The sequence below is a fragment of the Rhinichthys klamathensis genome, unplaced genomic scaffold, assembly GCF_029890125.1.
Source record: "Rhinichthys klamathensis goyatoka isolate OS25496 unplaced genomic scaffold, OSU_Roscu_1.1 h1tg000304l_1, whole genome shotgun sequence".
Taxonomy (NCBI): domain Eukaryota; kingdom Metazoa; phylum Chordata; class Actinopteri; order Cypriniformes; family Leuciscidae; genus Rhinichthys; species Rhinichthys klamathensis.
In genome coordinates, this window is record NW_026606823.1 from 327716 (window position 1) to 348069 (window position 20354).

At 36.6% G+C, this 20354-nt stretch overlaps 2 protein-coding genes across 2 annotated transcripts; one reads left to right on the forward strand and one right to left on the reverse strand.

The window, feature by feature from the left end:
* The first annotated feature begins 23 nt into the window (after positions 1–23).
* dhx32a (DEAH (Asp-Glu-Ala-His) box polypeptide 32a) lies at positions 24–16573 on the forward strand. Its single transcript, XM_056270653.1, has 11 exons — positions 24–490; positions 2510–2703; positions 3837–4209; positions 6457–6690; positions 6828–6921; positions 7923–8072; positions 12591–12782; positions 13553–13693; positions 13771–13961; positions 15040–15230; positions 16252–16573. The coding sequence occupies exons 1-11, from the start codon at positions 227–229 to the stop codon at positions 16424–16426; spliced, it is 2199 nt and encodes a 732-aa protein (XP_056126628.1). The 5' UTR covers positions 24–226; the 3' UTR covers positions 16427–16573.
* On the reverse strand, positions 16501–19849 carry bccip (BRCA2 and CDKN1A interacting protein). The gene is made up of 7 exons (XM_056270658.1): positions 19679–19849; positions 19487–19561; positions 19221–19301; positions 18093–18182; positions 17783–17970; positions 16995–17160; positions 16501–16893 (listed from the first exon to the last, which is right to left on the reverse strand). Exons 1-7 carry the CDS (start codon positions 19808–19810, stop codon positions 16723–16725), a joined length of 903 nt encoding a protein of 300 aa, XP_056126633.1. The 5' UTR covers positions 19811–19849; the 3' UTR covers positions 16501–16722.
* Positions 19850–20354: the final 505 nt, after the last annotated feature.

A 20354-nucleotide genomic window follows, 5' to 3' on the forward strand; every position in this document is an offset into this window, starting at 1 on the left:
ATGTGAATTAACTGGATTAACTGGGCAGGTCACGCGCCCGCGGTCACGACAGCGCCCCTGAGCGCGCGCACGAGAGCGCACCAGCGTTTCCAGACAGTGCTGTGAGATTTCCAACACGTAGCTATCCAACTATAGCGAGCTTTTAAGGGTGTTTAGGACACGTGCACGAGCACAGAGGTGTGAAGCATCTGATCGAGTGAGTTTATAATAATCACATGTGTCCAGTATGGCTGGAAACAGTGAGATATCAGAAGGAGAACTCAAGAGAGAGGAGGAGGAGGAGGAATCTGACTGTGATCTGTTCGAGTTTGGAGATGATCTGGAGCTCAATCAGTTTGATGGACTGCCATACTCGTCCAGATACTACAGACTCCTGCAGGAGAGGAAAACTCTGCCTGTGTGGAAATACGGACATGAATTCATGACTCTGCTGGAAAAGAATCAGATTGTTATAGTCTCAGGAACAACTAAGACTGGCAAAAGCACACAGGTGAGCATGCTTATTTAAATCACGCTTTTAGTGTATTTACACATCACTGTGTGCTCTTTTTAAATGTCAAAATGCTAAACTTTTTAATGGGTTTAACCTATGACGATTTGTTTACTATAGGCCTATTTATATGTTTCTTACTGTCTAAAATGTGCCATTGAGTTTACATTTGGCTGGTGTTGAAGTTCAACTGCGAACAAGCCGAGACACTTCATTCACATTTGAGTAATCTCAGGAAAGTGTGTAAATATAGCATCAGTTTTAACTTCGGCACATTAATAAGAAGCACTAAAAATAGTCTAGAGAAACATAAAGCCTGCACACTGCCATGAGTTTGAGAGGTTGAACTTCTTGCTTTACTGTTCATTGACCAGCACCTCATCTTTACTATAGAAATCAATATGCTTTTGGACTGGACTGAGGTCTGGCACTGTTGTATAGTGTCAGTAATAATAAGTATTGCTTTATTATTGTCACTTTGTGGGAAAATTAAAGTAGGCTATGTCTGTTAATTGTTTTGATAGTGTTTTATGTCTAAGCAATTGAGAAAAGGGCCTATTCTACATGTCTTGGAATAATAACTATGCATAATGAATCCAAATCAATGATGTAATTTATTATTTATGTCTTGTATCAAAACTTGTATTGGACTAATGAGCAGTATTTAATGTATTTTTTATTTTAATTCAGTAAATCCCTCTTCCAGTTCAAAATCCTGCAGTTTGCGGGCAATTTCATTTAGATTCTAGAACATAATAATAGATAAACTAAACACTGTTTCTCCATTGCATGATATGAGTCTCAGACCTGCTGTTTGCATTTGGCCTCATCGTGATTCTTAAATCTGAGCAAATATACTTTACTAATCGTTTTAAATGAGGTCATCAGTTGTGTATCATGAGAATGTTTGCTGTGGAGGGAGTCAGTCAGCTACAACCATTGTGTTTGAACAAATAGTGTTCATTCAGCGGAGGACAAAACTTTGTGTTTATATAATAAATAGGCATGTATGTGTATGTGTGTGTATATATATATATATATATATATATATATATATATATATATATATATATATATATATATAATAAATGAAAATGTATATACACAACTATATATATATATATATATATACACACACACAAACATATATATATATATATATATATATATATATATATATATATATATATATGTATATTGATGTGTGTTATATATATATATATATATATATATATATATATATATATATATATATATATATATATATATATATATATATATATATATATATATATATATATAAACTCTTATGTTAGCAGCAATTAATTTGACAGCACTATAAATAAGTTAGTGCTAGGTTTAAAACAAGATCAAAATACATTTCTCTGAAAATATGAATATCTTATTATGAAGTCTTATAATCTTGTGCAATTTTTCTGTTTTAAGAATAGTTAAAAATAAAAATAAGAATAAAACAAAATAAAATGTGAGGAGATTTTTGTCTGACTAAACTTTTTTTTTCATGCCCTAGGCTAATTATGAGTCCTGAATTACAGCTGTCATTTAAATCTTTTTTTTAAAAGTGTCAGCTTAATTTATTTATTTTTTGTCCTTGAATGGATGCCTCTGTTTCTAAATGGTGAGATACAGTATACACTTCATCTTTACAGTAATCTTCTGAAAGAGTCAAAACCTTTTATTTGTTGATTTTGCATTAATGCATAGCCTATTCTGGCATAATGATTTTGCAGTTTGTAAATGTGTATTAAGTAGAAATAGGAAGCCGGGCATCTGTTAAGTTGACCTGACCTGTCCTTAGCAGATGCCCAGACATCTCAAACCTGCAGCTGTTACACAGTTGAGGACAGATTTTAATGTCGACCGCCGGCAGAGAAAGACTGACACCAAAGCAGTGTGTGTGGCACAGAGAGAGAGGAGAGCAACAGGCTAACAGTTGTCATCATTGTTACCTGAAGGCTTCCACATGCACTATAATAGTGTGTTTTCCCTGTCCCGTAGATCCCTCAGTGGTGTGCAGAGTTCTGTCTGTCTGCGCAGTACCAGAACGGTGTGGTGGTGTGCAGTCAGATCCAGAGACGACAGGCTGTAGATCTGGCCCTCCGTGTTGCAGACGAGATGGACATCAACATCGGCCACGAGATCGGATACAGCATCCCGCTGGAGACGTGCTGCTCCAACGACACTATTCTCAGGTCTGTGTGAACTCGCACGCAGCCCAAAAGTGTGAAGAACCGCACTGAAATGCTCACTATTACCAAAGGTTTTCAAGTTGGTGATATTTTATGTTTTGTGGTTTGGTTTGCCCACTTAAAGTATGAAGAGAATGTGCTGTCTCCTCAATGTGAGGCCTTTTTGCTTTATTATACGGGTCACTGGAGTTCAGGAAGGCATTTCTCTGGCTATGGAGGACTTCCGAATAATCTGTGCCAATATTTTCTAACTTTTGTCATAGAGATTTGACCAAAATATAGTGTTGTGCTGCATGTTTTATAATAATTCTAATTAAAAATGTAATAAAAAAAAATATATATCAATAATACCTTAAATTAATTTACTGAGAATTAATCTGGTTTAACCTGTCAGATGATAAATCGCATAGTAAAATTGGTTTGTTTTATTGTATTTAAATGTTTCTAATCAAATATGTCTTATTTTAGTTTATTATAGAAATGTGCCTTGTTAAACAAATAATAAAAGAATAAGGCACATTTTATTTTAAAAAGCAATGTGTCTAATCACATCTTTTATTTTTTATTTGTATTTTATTATAGAAAAATCTAGTCAAATGTCTAAAACCTAGTGCTATCAAATCAATTAGTTGTGATTAATCGCATCTAACATACAAGTTTGTTTATATATATATATATATATATAATTTTATATGCACACATATTATATAAACACAAACTTATGTTAGATGCAATTAATCGTGATTAATTGATTTGACAGCACTACTAAAAACCTATTAATAAAAAACATTAGATAAAAATCCATATATTATTTTATTAAGAATTGTCTAATCAAATGTCTTTTTTCATCAGTCAAACATGTCTAAACCTCTTAATAAAAAACTATAATAAAAGAAAAATCCATATTTTAATTTATTTTGTCTAGTCAAATATGTCTCAAAACCAGTTTATAAAAACATATAATATAAGTTGTTTTTTGCACTTGTTTTTGCACATATTTTTGTTGAACAGGCCACCGATAATGCTGATAATGCATTATTGCAATAATGTTGTTGTTGTTTTTTTTAATTTGCCCACCTATTTTGTAGCATATTTATCTATAAATGTCAAAAGCAAATGTCCGTGGTTTGTTGCAGGTACTGCACTGATGACATACTGCTGCGTGAGATGATGTCAGACCCGATGCTGGAGCATTATGGGGTGGTGGTGATAGACCAGGCCCACGAGAGGACCGTGAGCACTGATGTTCTCCTGGGTCTGCTCAGAGAGGTGCTTCTCCAGCGGCCCGAGCTGCGTGTGGTGGTCCTGTCCGCGCCGCCCGCCTCAGACACTCTCCTCACACACTACGGGAACGTCCCGCGCCTGCAGGTGGAAGCCCCGGGCGCCGGTGAAGTGATCCACAGCAACAGCAGCGGTTCTGAGAGCTTCTATTCGGCTCTGAGACTCGCTCTGGAGGTCCATCGATCCAGAGAGCCTGGAGACGTAGCTGTGTTTTTAGCTTCTGAGCAGGTGAGGTGACGTCTGCTGGTGCATTACAACAGCTCATGTACTTTTTATGTAATGCATGTTATTGGAGCAAAAATGTAAGCATTTGGGAAGTTAACCAGAGTTGTTGCAAATTCCACCCTAAGCAGGGATGATTTATGAACTGGAGCTCATGTTTAGTCTTCTAAGGGTGTATTCACACCTGCCTTGTTTGGTTCGATTGAATCGAACTCTAGTTCGTTTCCCCCCTTGGTGCGGACCTTTTGGGCAGGTGTGAATACAGCAATCGAACTCGGGTGCGGACCAAACAACCGAACCGAGACCCAGCTGAAGAGGTGGTCTCGGTGCGCTTCCAAACGAACTCTGGTACGGTTCGTTTACGGTGTGAACATGAACCGACCCAATTGCAAGAAAGCACTGCGCCTTTGAGTTAACAGGCTTCCGTAGTCGGAGATTTTGGCATAATGGTTTGTGTTGTTGTTCAGTACGCGCTGTCTGGCCACACGATACTGTGGCGCGTCTTTCTGCGCGTCGTGTGTGTGCGTCATTGGAATGGAATGAATGAATGAGTGTGTGCATCAGGACATTCACATACAGAGCGTTCTCTTTAGTCTAATCGCGCATAGATGCAAAAAAAGCTTTTGCAGTTCATATAATGTAACGATATACAAGGATGACGCTGCATTAAACTGGACAAACTTAATCGCAAGCGTTAACATGGACAGCACTTGTTAGCAGTATATACAATAAGAATCTCATTATTTGAATGTGTGAACATAGCCCCTCTCTATGAATGAAAACTTTATACCTTATCCGTCTTCTGCGCAGTTTCTTCATATTGCGTTTGTACAGAATAACACAAAATTAGTAAAATTACAAATATTGCAGTACGAAATATCTCCATGATGAGCCTTTTTTGCACTTCCTGATTTCCCTACTTGAGAATCCTTGTCCAATGAATGGACGGCCTTAGCACACGTGTGGTTTTGTTTACAAATTTTGGTTCACTTGCAAAAAGAGCAGTGTGAAAGCGAACCGTACCAAAAAAAAAAATTTAATAATTTGGTCCGGACCAAAGCAAGTGAACTATCGGACTTTCGTGGTGTGAAAACACCCAAATGTTCTCACTGTCCAATTAGACAGAAGCATTTATGTGCTGACTAGTACACTTCCTTTTAAGTGTGGAGTCAGCAAGATTTTTTTTATATGTTTTTGGAAAGAAGTCTCTTCTGCTCATGAAGGCTGCATTTATTTGATAAAAAATACAGTAATATTGTGAAATATGATTACAATTTAAAACATGGGTTTTCTATGTGAATAATATAATTTATTCCTGTGATCAAAGCTGTATTTTCAGCATCATTACTCCAGTCTTCAGTGTCACATGATCCTTCAGAAATCACTCTAATATGATGATTTGCTGCTCAAGAAGCATTTCTGATTATTGTCATTGTATTATTACCAGTTGTGCTGTGAAATGCTTTTGTGTAAATTATCTTTTTTTTTTTTTTTAATGCTGTGAGTAAGAAGTTTAAAAGAGCAGCATTTATTTGAAATTGAAATCTTTTCTTGCAATATAAATGTATTTACTGTCTTTTTTTTATCAATTGAATGCATCCTTGTTGAATAAAAGTATTCATTTCTTTTTTTTAAATGACAGTAGTGTAGGTTTCAAGCTCAAGTCTCTATGATGGTCTGTAGATATGGCTTGAGTCCCTTCTTCAATGTTATGTTTCACTCTTATTGGCTGCCATGTGGAAAAAGTCGGATCTCATTTTTAAGTCTGATCGCTAGATAATAGCACACCAACAAGGGAACAAGTTGCACACAGACGATGGGTTAGAGATTGTTCAAATCCCTAATCATAACGTTTAGCTATAGCAACAGTAGCTAACGGTGATGCAGCACTAACACAATGTTCTGCATGATGTCAATGACATTGTTGTGTTCAGCAGAATCAGCAGCGTCTGAATGAATGAGTCCACTCAGCTCTTCCCCTGTTACTGACTCTCTGCTCCGTAAAATCACATTAATGCCTCTCACAAATCTAAACTGTGTTTGCTCATATTTGGGGTTTGTGACTTGAACAAACTTGCGAGCCTGAGTACTAAACTGTGGCGTGCGTTTTGCATTTAGATGGCATTTGTGCTACGGACCGACAGGAATGTTACCTCGAATTATATGTCTTATTGAGTTAAGGTGTTACTTTTCTAACCCCTGTTGGACACATTTTGTGTGGTTGATGATTGTGTGTGTGTGTGTGTGTTTCAGGAGGTTGCGTGTGCCTGCAATATTCTCACTAAAGAAGCGTCCAGAATGAGTGCATCTCTGGGAGAGCTGTTAGTGGTTCCTCTTTTCCCCGGACACACAGGAATATGTCCACCAATCACAGAAAGCCCACAGACAAGTAGGCGGGTCTTCATTTCCTGTAGCCAATCAGAGGATCTCTTCTGGCCGGTGGACAGCATTAGTTTTGTCATTGATACTGGAGTAGAGAAGAGATTAGTGAGTGTGCTGAAAACCATGTTCTTTCCCCCCAAAAAAATGAATTCACCTTTTACTTTTTATATTTGCACCAACAATTTGAGTGAAAAGTCTTGTAGGAATAAATTCATATTTTCTGTGTGGCATTGTTTTTGTAGGTATATAACCCACGAGTGAGAGCCAGTTCAGAGGTCACCCGACCCATCAGTAGATGTCAAGCCGAAATCCGCAAACGACTGACTGGATCAACAGGTGTGTTAACTTTCAGCAGAATCTGTGCTCAAGCAACGGGTTCTTTAAGACTTCAAAACTGCGTTTCCTTAAGCAAAGCAACAAAAGAAAAAGTGTTAAAACTCGGCTTAGGTTTTTGCCTTATTATTAAAAGCCGCATCAAAATAGATTTGCTTTTGTCATGAATTGTCATCACAATTCTGTATGCAAATATGTTGCACCAGTTGCAATTCACTATGCAAATATTATAATATCATCACCAGTTACTTCTTGAATGGCAAAGTTTAAATTTAAGTCAATAGGAGATTTTCAAAAACCAACAAATTTTTAAAAGTTTGAATGTGTTTTTGACATTATGAGCTTCATGCTGAATTAATTGTAAAGAAGAATAAAACAGAATTGTCATAATTCTTAGTACAACTAAATGTTACATTGATTTGTTTGGCTGTTCTGTAGTAGAGAGTCATTAGCTTTGTTTCCATCCACCTATTTGTATGTGAATTTTGGGATATCACACATTAAAAAAAATGCTGGATAGAAACGTCAAGATGCGCTTAAATTCTAAAAATGCACAAAAAAACCTTGTGCTCATTTGAGGCGTTTCATTTCTTTATCCGATAAGAAGACATGCATATAAAGTTCGATGGAAACACATTTACAGAATAAATCACTCGATGTGCAACAAAAAAATCACGTGACTTTGCCTGAGGATGGGATTGGATAACTTGACTAACCAGTGGACCAATCACATCGCACAGCGTCTCAAATGTTGGTTTGGTTGTTCTGAAACGCCTGAGCCAAAGTCTGTCATCAGAATGATTTGGTTTAATTTCCTCCCGAAGCGTCTTACACGATTGTGTTCCCAAACACCAGCATCCGAACGCAAGATCACATGATGGCGTTTTTTGCGTTTCACCTGAACGCTCTGTGCCTTTATCATACGTAAATGTTTTATGCAATATTTAAATTTTAAACTTAACTATTGTCAGTAGTGAATCGATGTTGAATCTGTTGGTTTGAAGGGAAGTGCTTCTGTTTGTATCCTGAGGACATTCAGCTGCCCACTGAGATCCCTCCTCGGATCCTGGATTCAAACATCACGTCCACGGCGCTCTTTCTGAAGAGGATGGAGGTGGCCGGCATCGGGCACTGTGACTTCATTAGCAGACCTGGTGGGTGAGATTTCACTTCTTTTGGACTAGGATTTCACAGTGGCATAAGAGAGCTTTAGAGAGGATCTTTACATCTATGCATTTGGCAGACGCTTTTATCCAAAAGCGACTTACATTGCATTTCAAGGTACACATTTTTACATTCTTATCAGTTTTTGCTTTCCCTGGGAATCGAACCCATGACCTTTGCGTTGTAAGCACCAACTCTCTACCGTTTGAGCTTCATCATGAACACACACAGTCTGCATAGTCTTTACTAAAAGTCTTATGGCGAAGTTATTTTTCGTTCTTCGCTTTGGGGTAAAAAGAAGTTTGAAAAATGTGAGCAGCGATAAACTGTTAGCGAACATCCGGACGCCGCCCGTTAAGATGAATATGTAAATGTGTTCTGCAGGCTTTCCTTTCAACAACAAAATAAACGCACAACAAAAATGCCAGCGGTGAGAAAACAACAGTTAAGAAAGCATCTGATCATAGTGATGTGGATGTTTGCACCAGCTCTGCAATTCGGCACTCCAGTCAAGTCACGTCACGTGTATTTATATGACACTTTATATAATAGATTGCTTAAAAGCTGCAGCTTTACAGTATTAAACATGTCTTTCAATTAGAACTTAATTTTCTAGTATAAAGCAGCTTTCTAAGCAGTGTGTTGCTCGTGGAAATGGACTGTAAAGAAGGCGGAGCCTCAGAGCCACATCTACCTATTACATCATCGCCACAGACCAATAGGTTTCAAAGGTGTTTTTTTTTATTTTTTTTTATCACATATTCAATTTATTCTTGAAATAAAAAAACATCATTATAATATAAATCTCATATAACATTTAATGTAAATTTAAAATAAAATAAGTTTAGATAATAGAAAAAAAAGTATCACAAAGTTTTAGACATTCATCAAAATGAATCAATCTAAAGTCATTAGTTTACGAATCGTGACAGAAGTTTAGTGTATTTATTGCACTGGTTTGCCAGTCTTTCTTCCTCATCACATTAAAAAAAATTTAGAGGTGAACTCAAGTAATTTAATTCTCATTGAAAAAGTTTTTTTTTTTTTTACCTCACACATGATACAAAACCCAAACAAAGTGTAAAAGACATAAAAAGTACAGTATACAATGATTATTTGATATAAAATAATATATATAAAGAGTATGTATCACACATTCAACATGAAACAAAAAAGAACAGTAATATGGGGGGTGGGGGGGCTAATCCAGAGGCACATGGAGGTTCAAAGGTGGTTTTTAAAGAAAGTTTGTTTCGAACTCCCGAAATGAACACAAAACAAAATTTGTTTTGGGCTGATTTTGTTCGAAATGTCACACCAGTTCGTTCTTCGATTTCACTTTGAAGTAAATCGGCCTTTATTGTTATGTAATCTAGAACTGTTGCTCATATGAGAAGGTGTACTCGTGCAGAGACGGGTTTGCTGGTTGGTGTTCAGTCATGCGTGCATTTGCTGAACTGACAACTCTGTGTCTGCTGGTTTTAGACTCATTGTTTCTGGTCACTGTTTGGACTGCGGGAAGCTCGAGGCTCAGAGGAGAAAGGGAGATATTCATTAGTGACATAAGCACAGCCAACAGACATAAACAGGAAGAGAAAAGCTCAGTGAATGTGGAAACGTGGAGAACTGCTGCTTAATGGCCCACTGAAGTGCCTTGAAACGTGCAGCGTTATTTAATGTTTCGACGTAATTTCCACTGAAACAGGAAGACAGGGCGGGACATTGAAAAGCTCCTCCCCTTTTTTTTTTTTTTTGGCCCGCCACCACCCCTCTTTGGAGGACTACTTTATTTTTAATAAAGCAAAAAAAAAAAAAAAAAAAGGCACAAAAAAATATATACACAATATATTACAATACAGACAATAAATGTATATATATATATATATATATACAGTAACTTTTCAAGTAACTATTACTATTACTATTACAGTAACTATGAATAGCGTAACTATTCACCCCGTTTAGTGAGACCCTGGGTACATAAGTGAAGGGGGGATTATAGCACCATGTACAAAGTGTAACACATAACATAGGACACGACAAGGTGACAGACAAACAACAACAAAAAACACAACTTGAGCAAATTATTTTTTTTCCTGTTGATCTGAGATGTACATTAGTTGATCACGGTTAAGGTGTTTGAGGGAAAATGGGTTTGAAAACATGTTATGCATGAGTGTGGATAGTGTATGCCTATATGTATGAAGTGATGGTAATATACACGGCTTATAGTTATGTTTGTGCGTTATGTAAAGCTCCTCCCCTTTTTAAAAAAAGCCGTTTTATTTACATGCAATTTCCTCCTAATCTCGAAATGTTTCTCCTCCATATCGCTTTAAAATACAGCATTCAGTGCAGAATTCAAAAGGGTCTGATATGTTTTCCGGTCTGCCGGACTCGATGATATGATCCGCTCTGCTATCGTGTCTCTGGACCGAAGCTGTGGCGGTTCACGTGACACTAATGTGAAACCAGTCTTTATTCTCCCCGATGGAAAGCATATTCACACTGTCTGAATTGTTCCCTATCCCCTATATAGTGCGCTATGTGCCATTCACCACGTAGAAAATAGTAAATGCGTGACTGATTTCAGTTGCAGCTTCAGCGTCTATTTATAATGTAGGGGGCGGAGCTTCAGATTCTAGAGAGCATTTGATTGGACAGAAAATCTGATGAGAAGCTGAAGTGCAGAGTGATGTCATCAAAATCATTGATCCATATTGGCAGTATGGAAGCCCATTCCCGCCACATAAGAAAAAAATTCGAGCATTCTTAAGTCATAATTATGACATAAAAAGTCGAATTTATGACTTACTAAATCGAAATTATGACTTTAAAAGTCATAAGTATGAGATACAAAGTCAAAATTTTGACATACTAAGTCGAAATTATGACTTACTAAAACGAAATTATGACTTACTAAATCGAAATTATGACTTTAAAAGTCATAAGTATGAGATAAAAGTCGAAATTTTGACATGCCAAATCGAAATTATGAGATTAAAAAAATCGAAATTATGACTTTAAAAATAGAAATTATGACTTTCCGACTGGCACCCTCATTGTTCTGACGCGACCCGACACATGATGAGTTATGAACAGATGAAGGAGTATTTCACCTCTGCACTGCAAAGATGGATTTTGATTGAATGAATGAATTTGACTGGTAACAGTGGTACTGTATAATTATTGTATAATTAAGTATTTTATACTATAAATAAGTATAATTACTGTATGTTAGTATTTGACATAAAAGGTGATGCATAACTCTAAATAAGTTTAGAAAGTATGCCCATATATAGGTGAAAATGCCCCTGGAAATCAATTTAAGGTGGCAAATATTGCCCCTTAATTAAAAAAATAATTTCTGTCACTGCTGTGAACTGACCACTGCATAGAATATGAAAAATATGAATATCTTTGTGAGTCAGCTGTCAACAGGCCTAAACCAGCCATGGCACCAGCACAAAAACACAATCAGTAAAATATCATCTAATTATTATCAACAAAACGTTGAAAATATTGAGATGTATTTTTGTCAATATTGCACACCCCTAATGTACGGTATTAATTTTGATTTCTTCAGGTCTTAAAAAGCCTTAAATTTGACTTTAAAAAGTGTGCAGGAACCCTGTAAACGGTTAGACGTAGTTACCTAGCAAATCAGTTGTTTCAGTAAATGAATTAATAAGCATTTGCTCTGTTGTTCTCACCAAAATGAAGAGAAAGAAGGACATCATGTCAATTTCAGTTACTGTGACGGACTAATACTGAATATGTAATGCAAATGTAAAAATATAATGGAAATGCAAATACATTGTTGAATGATAATAAACATGGTATTTTGCCTGTTAATGCCTGCAGCAGTGCAGAAAATGATATGACAACAATAAATCTGGCCCCTCTAACAGTACAACTGGCCCCAGCTTGGCCCCCCAGTTGAAATGGTCTAGAACCGCCACTGGAAGTACTCCTTAATCTGTTCATAATTCATCATGTGTCGGGTCGCGTCAGAACAATGAGAGTGCCAGTCGGAAAGTCATAATTTCGATTTTTAATGTCATAATTTCGATTTTTTTTTTTATCCCATAATTTCGATTTGGCATGTCAAAATTTCGACTTTTTTTATCTCATACTTATGACCTTTAAAGTCATAATTTCGTTTTAGTAAGTCATAAATTCGACTTTGTATGTCATAATTATGACTTAAGAATGCTCGATTTTTTTTTTTCTTATGTGGCGGGAATGGGCTTCCATAGAAGTGAGAGAATAAGTTTTGAATGCTTATATGTTCTAAATGCGAATTTTGGAACCCACTAGCTAATAGATAACGATAAGGCTAACATATTCATACTAAAAGCCCAAAAACTTCATTTTTTAATTTCATGGGGACTTTAAATCAAGTGATTTTTTTTTTTTTAGAAATGCCAGAGACAACTGCCCACACTTGTTTCATACTTGCAGTACATTTGCATGATGTTCGTTGCTTTACACTTTTTCCCTTCCAGATCCGGAGGGGCTCATGCAGGCGTTGGAGGAGCTCGATTATCTTGCTGCTTTGGACAATGATGGAAACCTCTCTGAGATGGGCATCATCATGTCAGAGCTTCCTCTGGATCCACAGATGGCCAAAGCTTTGCTGGCGTCCTGTGAGTTTGACTGTGCCAGTGAGATGCTAACCATCGCTGCAATGCTCACAGGTAATCTTTTAACTCCTCCCGGGGGAAAAAAAAGTATGTTTTAACATGTATTACACGGCTCTGTGGAATACTTGATTCTGATTGGTCAATCGCGCCATCCAGCGGTATGTTATTCCCAGAAATCAACCGCTGAAAACAGATAACACAGGCTCATCCGGGTCACTGAAGTCAGCAGCGCTGTACGCTCGCTAGGAATCGTGTTTTCTTCGTGGAAGTTTTGCGTTTGGTGAGCTAATAAAATATTCAAACTCAGTCGAATCAGTATTTTGTGTACAGTTATTTAATTATGCCATCCAGTATCGTGGACTCGCTCTCTCTTGTTTCATACAAACGCTCCCGCCATTTTGTGACTATCGTTTTGTACACTGTTGGATTATAAGATACAAACAGGTACGATTTTAAAACAGTTTAATCTGAAATCAATATATAATAATTTATGTGGTGAAATGCTGTGTAATAAGTGGTATGACTGTATACCGTATCTCTTAAATGTCCGTCTAGTTTGAACTTGCCACGCTGCATCTGCTCTCTCCGCGCAAGCTTTGCGTTTAAAGACCTAATAAAATATTTCAACTCAAATCGATATTTCGTGTCTAATTATTTACTTATGTGGCAAGTAGCTGTGTAATAAGCAGGATTATGTACATCCAGCCGGTTGTTATCGCAGAATAAACCCCTGATGCAAGACCCTGGCGGGGGTTTATTCTGAGATAACCGGCTGGAATGTACATTATCCCACTTATGTAATAATTTACATCTGTTTCCATCAGCACCAAGCTGCTTCATTGAGCCTCCTGTTGGCATGGTAACAGAAGTCATGCGGTGTCATATGAAGTTCCAGCATCCCGAGGGCGACCACTTCACCCTGATCAACATCTACAACACCTTCAAACGCAGCCAGAAGGAACCGTGTGAGCGACACGCTTTGACTCATGAATGCTCAGGTGGAGGAGCGAGCCCTTGTGACAGATGTGTGTGTGTGTGATAGATTTCAGCCAGGAGCAGTGGTGTGAGGAATATTTCCTGAGCTGTGCCTCGCTGCAGACGGCAGACGCCATCAGAGCCCAACTCACTGACATCCTGAAGAGGATCGAGCTTCCCCTCTCTGAACCTGCCTTTGGCACCAAGACCAACGCACTCAATATCAAGAGGGCGCTGCTCGCTGGCTACTTCATGCAGGTCTGAAGAGACCATTTATGTCTTGCGTATGTTTGTATATTAATTAAAATACATGTATAATGTTTATCGGTTTAATATGTGTATTATACATTTTATTTATTTCCCTGAAGTCAATTTTTTAACATTAGATTTTCCCATTATTTTTTAGCTAAATTTTTATTTCATTTATTTTATTGGTATTTTTATTTTAACTTTATAACCCTTTTTCCATAAATGAATACATCGAGCACAAAATGTTATTTTTTTAATTATTTAAATTAATATTATTCATTTTTATCATTCATTTCCAGTTTTAATTTTATTAGTTTAAAATAAAAATCACAAGTTGAGCTATATTTGTTTTTTTATTTTATTTATTTGTTTTATTTTATTAATTTCCCTGAATTCCACTTATAATGTTAGTAAAGTTTCATAACCATGTTTTCTGTAAATAAATGGAGAAATACATGTTTTTATTTTCTTTAATAAATATTATATATTTTATTTATTCATTTCCAGTTATTTTTTTGTTTTTATAATTGTTTTTCCAAAGGTCCACTTTTCCCCAGTTTACCAACCATTTGTTCATATGTTTTGAACTCTATTTATACAGTTGTTCTAAAAAGTATTTATTTAATTCATTCATTCAATAATTTCCCTGATGTCCACTTATAATGTTTGTGAATTTTTATTACCATTTTCCATTTTTGCTTTTATTTATATGTACATATTTAAGTAAAAAAAGTGTTAATTAATTCACTGTTCACATTGAACTGTCCATTTACAATGTTAGTAAAATTTCATAATATATGTATATATATACAAAATTTGTTTTTACACTAATTTCATAGCCCTTTTCACATGATAACTCCAGAGCCCTTGAAGTTTAAAGGCTGCTTGTTGTGGCATTTCATGGGAATCAGTTTCCACTTATGAGATTAGAATTAAAACAAACAATAACAGCCTGTTTTTAATCAGGATATTTCTTTATCTCAGGACTCAATGTACTTATTTAAGTAGGTTTTGTGTTTGAATTTGAAGTGTCAGTCATTGATGTGCTTTACGAAGCTCTCGTTCGTCTGTCTCCTGTGTTCTCCAGATCGCCAGAGACGTGGACGGCTCGGGGAATTACTTCATGCTGCTGAATAAACACGTGGCTCAGGTTCACCGTCTGTCTGGTTATGGAGCAAAGGCTCATAAACTGGGTCTGCCGGAGTGGGTTCTGTTCCACGAGTACAACCTCTCCGACAACAACTGCATTCGGACCGTCACACAGGTCTCGCCGCAGGCGTAAGTATTCCTCCTATCAACGTACAGCTCTTTCTTTAGTCCTCAACTGCTACAAACATTATTATTCCACGTCATCCAGAGTAATCGTGTTTTTTGATGTGCCATCATTAGTAATCTGGATTTACAATGGAGAGCTTTTCAGATTACACATCCCATGATATAAGGATTAAACCAGATCAGCTTCAGCTCACCTGTGCTATTCTTGTACATTTAATCATTTAGCAGATGTAAACACAACCATTGTGAACGTCCTGGATATTATTATTATAAATGTTACAATTCTGGTGTCCAGAACGCAATACTAGCTTTTTATAAATACTTATATTATAAATATAAATGGTAAATACTAGCTAATTAATGAATTCAGCACAATGAACACTGACAACAAAATTAAAACCGAACACTTCATGCAACAATAAACATTTTAATCTGTTGTATGGATGATCTCAAGTTCCATGTTTAATTCAGCCAAGGTGTCTAATTATCATCTTTGGAAATAAAAACTAATTATTTTTGTACCTCTAATAAAATCAGTTTGCTGTGATAATGTCTTTAACTCTTGGCTGTTCAATCAAAAAATGTTGATGAATATTGCCATAACATTGTTCAAAAGTTTAAGTTATGTTTTTGAGAGTAGTCTCTTCTGTTCCTCAAGGCTGCATTTATTTGATCAATTATACCATAAAACTAGTAATATTGTGAAATATAATTTAAAATAGCTGTTTTCTATGTGAACATATTGTAAAATATAATTTATTCCTGTGATCAAAGCTGAATTTTCAGCATCATGATCCTTCAGAAATCATTCTAATATGCTGCTCAAAAAACACTTCTGATACTTCATATTCTGGTGGAAACTATTTTTTCCCAGGATACTTTTGATGAATAGAAAGTTCAAAAGAACAGCATTAATGTCTAAATAAATGTAATTGTCCCTCCTGAATACAAGGTTTCCTTTCTTTTAAAAACAAACCGTAGTATGCCTGCATATTTTCAGTCTCGTTCTCTTCTGTGTTTTCAGGTTCACTCAAATGGCACCACAGTACTTTTTCTGTAACCTGCCCCCTAGTGAAAGCAAAGAGATCCTGCAGCTTATTCTGGACAGAGACAGGACGGGGCGCGTGAGAGCGAAGCCTCAACCAGCTGCGCCACAGACAGAAGAGGCCGAATCACATGACCGATGCGTCATACAGTGACCTCGTCAAAACATGCTTGTGTAAATAGAGCTCAAATGTTTTGTATTGTTCCTTTTGAAAAAGACACTCAAGAATCCTGTTTGGGTCATTTGTTTTATGGGTAATTTCAACTGATTATGTACAGAATTAATAAATGATTTCACTGGTTTGGGGTGATTTGTTATCAATCTGTTTTGTGGCCAGTTTAAACATTTTATTACGAGCTTGAAAACTCGACCTGGGACATTTAACATCTCATCGAAACTCTTTTCTTGAACAACGTTTAAAAATAAACCACAAGAGGAGCAGAGTTCAGTTTAGACGGTCAGATATTCAGTCATTTTAGCTATGATGGTTCCCATCCTGTCCATCGGGATCACCATCACGGTACGGAACGGTTTCAGTGGTACGTCGTCGTACGACCACTTCCCAGTCGCACAGGAATCGGCCTCGTCCTGAACGGAGTAGCTGAACTTCAGCGTGGCTTGCTGTGGAAAAAAAGAAAGTGTTTAAGAGATGTTCAAAACTGAATCATTCCCAATCAAACCATTAATAAAGCAAACGTCAATTCTGCTTTCATATTGCCTACCTCATAGAAGAACTCCTCCTCATCGTTCACAAACCGGATCTCTTCTTTGGGCTGAGCTTGACCAGATATGCTCTTCTTGGCTGGTTTACAAGTTTTGCTGATCATCAAGTAGTACTGGCATTTACCGCTGGGTTTATTGGTCCGCTGTGCTTCGGCCATTTCCTTCCTGTAAAACCAAACAGCAGCATTTTCATCAACATGCGCTAAATAATTACTTCTCCAAATCAGACACACCTCAAACTAGTTCTGTCAAGCAGATATTAAATGTTCTAGCTGAACTGAATAATTTCAGAAAACATTGTATATCAGTGGTCACAGTTCACTCGGCTCAATTTTTCCAGATGGATTCAGGGATTTAATTTTGCTCATCTACGCGTTGACCCACATAAGAGACACTGTTACATAAGATCCTTAAAAAGCCACGTGATGGTATTAGTGCTGCCCGCAAACAGTCAATAACATCAAAACACCTTCAGCCTGACACAACATGAGAGTATCAGCAACAGTGACGGATATTTGTGCATCTGCTAGTTGGATGACAGTGGAAAAACTGGTGGTGGTAATTGTTAAAGTGCCACTATTTAAGAAGTGGGATACCTGCTTGTTGAGATTTTGATAAAATATCATTTTTTTGTTCATTCACAAAAAAATTTATAACAGTATTTATTCAATATTTCAATCACCTTTTTAACAATTTGAATGGTTTAACCCTATTTCATGCTGTATTTGTAACACGCAGCTGCATTATGTTCAGATCCACACACTGGTTAGATCTATTGAACACTTACTGGAGCTGTTTGTGCATGGGTAGGGCGATCTGTGGCGGGACGTTGACGAATCTCTCGCTCAGCAGCAGCCCGACTGAGGGTCCGTTACCCGACAGAAGCTGCTCAAACCTCTCCTGAACATCCAGGGAGCTGGAATTCACACACTGCTCTATAATCATGTCCTTCAGCTTCTCCAGACACTCCACACCCTGTTCAACACACACACACACAGCCATCAGAAAACCAGACAGGAACAAACAGATTTCTGTACATTCCAGATCCCAAAAATAAAGCATATTCATGTTAGCATTCAGTATTATCAGCCTCTCACCTGTCTCTCTGTGATGTTCACCATGCTGATGAATCCAAACACCTCATCTGGGTCGCCCTCGTCATCACTGTCCTCCGGTACCTCAGCTTGCTGGAGCAAAAACATAGAAAATATTCAAAAACATGCATTGATAATATGATCATTAAGGACACAACCAGATTAATCCAGATGTTCAATACATTTAATGAATATTATTATGGTTATTATCAATGTATTTTAAGGAAGGGACTTTTTCAGATGCCACGGACCCCCAAATATGATCATCCTATATGATAATGAATGTAAATTAACGTAAAGAGTTGAGAAAATGGTATGTGTGTCAGGTCTTAAAGTGACAGCAGCCTAATAAACCTGCTGCTGTCTGTCATTAATGATAATCAAAGAACACAAGAAAAAGAGAAAATACCTCACTGCTCTTGACTAAATAACTTTGGCAGCTTTAATAAGGATTCATCTATATTTAATTTATAATTTATGCAGTGAAGACTGCAGTGTTTGATAACTTTATTCAATTTCTGTATATACCATACCTGTTTGACCTACCTGGATATCTTAAAGCACTGTTTACAAGGTTACATGGGTCAAAAACAACGAAAACAATAACTTCTTGTGCATTTTGACAGAACAAGTAAAAATCTGAAGCGGTCTGAATAGGGCAAAAGAAAAAATTAAGCCCTTATATATTGAAGGCAGAGGAAAATGTGACATTTATTTCAATGGGTTTATGTGAAGATTGTTTTAAGTTCACTTAAATTAAAAGTTGTTATAATATTTAATGCCTATTAATAAATGTTCAAATTTATAGCTTTCAAATATACTCTAATGCTGAATGGCACTGACATTAAACAAATATTTAAAATATAGGCTACGGTCTTTGTTTCTACATTTATTTGGAGATTAAATGTGAAATTATTACAATATAAAAATATATTTAAAAAAAAAACGTTAATGTTAGCTGTGATTAATTACAGAATTACATTTTATTTAAAACTTATTTTCATATTTTTCTCTAAACCTTTCCACGGACCACCCTGATTACAATGAATGTACGTGAATTTACTGTAAATCTGTTGATTAAATCTACAGTTATGGAAAGTCAAATTATATTATTATTTAAATGAGTCTCACCCTGATGACACTGCCGATGTGATTCTGCTGAATGATGATGTCAGTGAGATCAGAGATGTTCACGTGAGACTTCAGGAACAGCTGGAAAAACAAAAAAACATACATACATATATGTATATAAATATAGATATAAATAATGTATGTTGTGTGTGTGTATGTAACGTATGGATATTCATTGTTGCCATTTTACTCTCTGTTGAAGTGCAAACTTCTGTTTATTTAGTGCAATACAAACACTGACGTCCGTAACGTAACGTTAACGTTACCTGTTGCAGAAGGGTTTTAATGCCATGAAAGTCGTTGTCAGATATCGCGTGTGCTTCAAAATCCACGATGACCTCCTAAACACAAATCAAAATACATATATTGCTCAACAGCGTGTTTAAACGAAAAAGCAGCCTGGCCTGCACATCACGAATTTTTTTGGTTGCAACGACAATTACATTTTAGCAACTTACCTCGTTTATTTCTTCTTCTGAATCTTCACTTCCCTCGTCCCCAGAGTCTTCCAGACCCTCGTCCGAGCTTTCATTGCTGTCTTGGGGGTTTAGACCCGTTTCAATAGCTCGCCGCTTCGCAGATGAAGCCATGCTGCTTCACTATAGCACGCAGGAAACAGACACGAGTTCACGCACAGCGACGTTTTGTGTTATCCACATGGTAGGAAACTGATGAGTCTTATCGGCCATCTTGGCTCACTGTAGACGTATGGGCAACATGCACAATACCCCCCTGCACAAGATCCAAAATGGCGTCTGTTTCAGATCCCTGTGTTGGGGAAGCAGAAGATACCATATTTTACAGAGGGGGTGCTGCGTGAAAATCATTTATTATTTATTAAGAAAGCAATGACGCTGAATCATGTTTTAAATAATAATGTTTGACCTATATATATAGACATATTAATATTGCCCCGATATTTTACGTGGTTATTTAAGTTTTACCCCAGCAATTGAGTTTGGGTCATTTTAATTAATAAACGTTAGTGATGAATCTCTTATAATTAAAATAGGTTTTATTTCCAAACAGGATCTGATATTTGACGAGTGTATTTCATTTATCTATCTATCTATCCATCTATCTATCTATCTATCTATCTATCTATCTATCTATCTATCTATCTATCTATCTATC

Coding starts and splice junctions, on each gene's coding strand:
- dhx32a (XM_056270653.1), top strand. CDS start 227: ATGGCTGGAAACAGTGAGATATCAGAAGGAGAACTCAAGAGAGAGGAG. Junction 491..2,509: donor AGACTGGCAAAAGCACACAG/GTGAGCATGCTT, acceptor CCTGTCCCGTAG/ATCCCTCAGTGGTGTGCAGA. Junction 13,962..15,039: donor TCGCTGGCTACTTCATGCAG/GTCTGAAGAGAC, acceptor TGTGTTCTCCAG/ATCGCCAGAGACGTGGACGG.
- bccip (XM_056270658.1), bottom strand. CDS start 19,810: ATGGCTTCATCTGCGAAGCGGCGAGCTATTGAAACGGGTCTAAACCCC. Junction 19,302..19,486: donor TTAAAACCCTTCTGCAACAG/GTAACGTTAACG, acceptor TTGTTTTTCCAG/CTGTTCCTGAAGTCTCACGT. Junction 18,183..19,220: donor ACATCGGCAGTGTCATCAGG/GTGAGACTCATT, acceptor TTTTTGCTCCAG/CAAGCTGAGGTACCGGAGGA.